The following is a 1,412-nucleotide window of genomic DNA, read 5'->3' as shown; positions in this document are numbered from 1 at the left end:
TATATATATTTGTATATACATACGTATATATACTAACTGTCTCTCTCCACCGGTATACCAGGGACCAGTATCATCACACCCATCTCGTCCACTCAGCCATCGCCAAGCAGTTGGCATCCCGTGCGCGGGGCAGGGAACAGATCCAGCAAAGAGTCGCCGGGCAATGGCAGTGCCAGTATAGGGTCCAATAAAGGGACCACTACGGCCACGGAGTCTGGGAAGAGGTCATCAACCGGGTCTACTAAAGGGCTTAGTTCTGCGGGAGATGCCATGGAGTGGGAGTGGGATGCTCCCCATACCCAACCCCTCAAAGAAGCCAACGCACGCACTCGTTTGGAGGCGGAATCGGCGGGAAACCCTAAAACCAGCCAGGATACGTCTCGCCGGGGAAGCACGGTCTCCTCGCTGGCGTCCAATCAGGTTGCTGGGAAATCAAAGGAGAGCAACGCGGGCACCAATAAGAACGCCGGGAACTCGGTAGGCGGTGCGGCGTCTGGGCATTCGTCGTTGAGTGATAAGCTGGTGGAGGTGGCGCTTGCGGCAGCCAATAGCAAGCCAGCAATAGGCCTGGGCATGAGCGGGGCCAGTTTGGGCGCAGGTGCAGGTGCAGGTGTAGGTGCAGGTGCAGGTGTAGGTGCAGGTGCAGGTGCAGGTGCAGGTGTAGGTGCAGGTGCAGGTGCAACGTTCAGCAAGAGCATGAGTCTGCAGAGTCCGGTGGCCAACAACGGCAGCAGTCCCGGCACGAGCGACAGTACCAATACAAGCAGTGAGACCGGTCCCAAAACGAGTGGGACAGAGCAGGTGCATGGGCACACGGCCGAGGGCAAAGGGCCGGGTGTGGACAACGGTGGGGTGGCTGAGCGAATTGGCCCTGGACTGGGGAAACCCGAGACAACGAGTGGTACGAGGAAGGGGGGAGGAGCACATGGTAGTAGCGGCAAGGATACGACCGACAAGCAGCCCAACCCTGGCCACAGCTCAGCGAGTATGGGCCAGATGGAGGCGGGGAGTGCGAGAGACAGGGACAGGGACAGAGATAGAGATAGAGATAGAGATAGAGATAGAGATAGAGATAGAGAGAAGGGAGCGCATACGGACAACAGAGAGAAGACGGCCAATGGGGAGAGTGCTGAAGGGCTGAGTGCTGGGCCACAGACTGTGCGATCGCCTGCGACCACTGCGCAGAGGCTGCAGGCCATACCCCACAAGTGAGTATGTTTGGGTGTGTACCTGTCCACAAGTGAGTGTGTTTGGGTGTGTACTTGTCCACAAATGATTCCTAAACCCTAAACACTAGTTGTTCTTAAAAATGTCTGCTGAGTATATGGTGTGTGTATGCAAACATGTGGCATACCATGTGGGCGTGTGGGCATGCATGAGCGCGTTTGTGTATCTGTGTTTGGGTGAGCGAG

The 1,412-nt window shown here is 56.7% G+C and overlaps 1 protein-coding gene across 1 annotated transcript; it reads left to right on the top strand.

The window, feature by feature from the left end:
• Positions 1–60: 60 nt before the first annotated feature.
• SARC_16174 (hypothetical protein) lies at positions 61–1,208 on the top strand (the record flags this gene model as incomplete). Its single annotated transcript, XM_014289715.1, has 1 exon — positions 61–1,208. A coding segment is annotated over one exon (1,148 nt), but the record flags the coding sequence as incomplete, so codon positions are not given.
• Positions 1,209–1,412: the final 204 nt, after the last annotated feature.

Source organism: Sphaeroforma arctica (genome assembly GCF_001186125.1).
Source record: "Sphaeroforma arctica JP610 unplaced genomic scaffold supercont1.7512, whole genome shotgun sequence".
NCBI lineage: Eukaryota > Ichthyosporea > Ichthyophonida > Sphaeroforma > Sphaeroforma arctica.
Note: the sequence above shows the minus strand (reverse complement) of the source record. Positions and strands in the feature narration are given on the sequence as shown.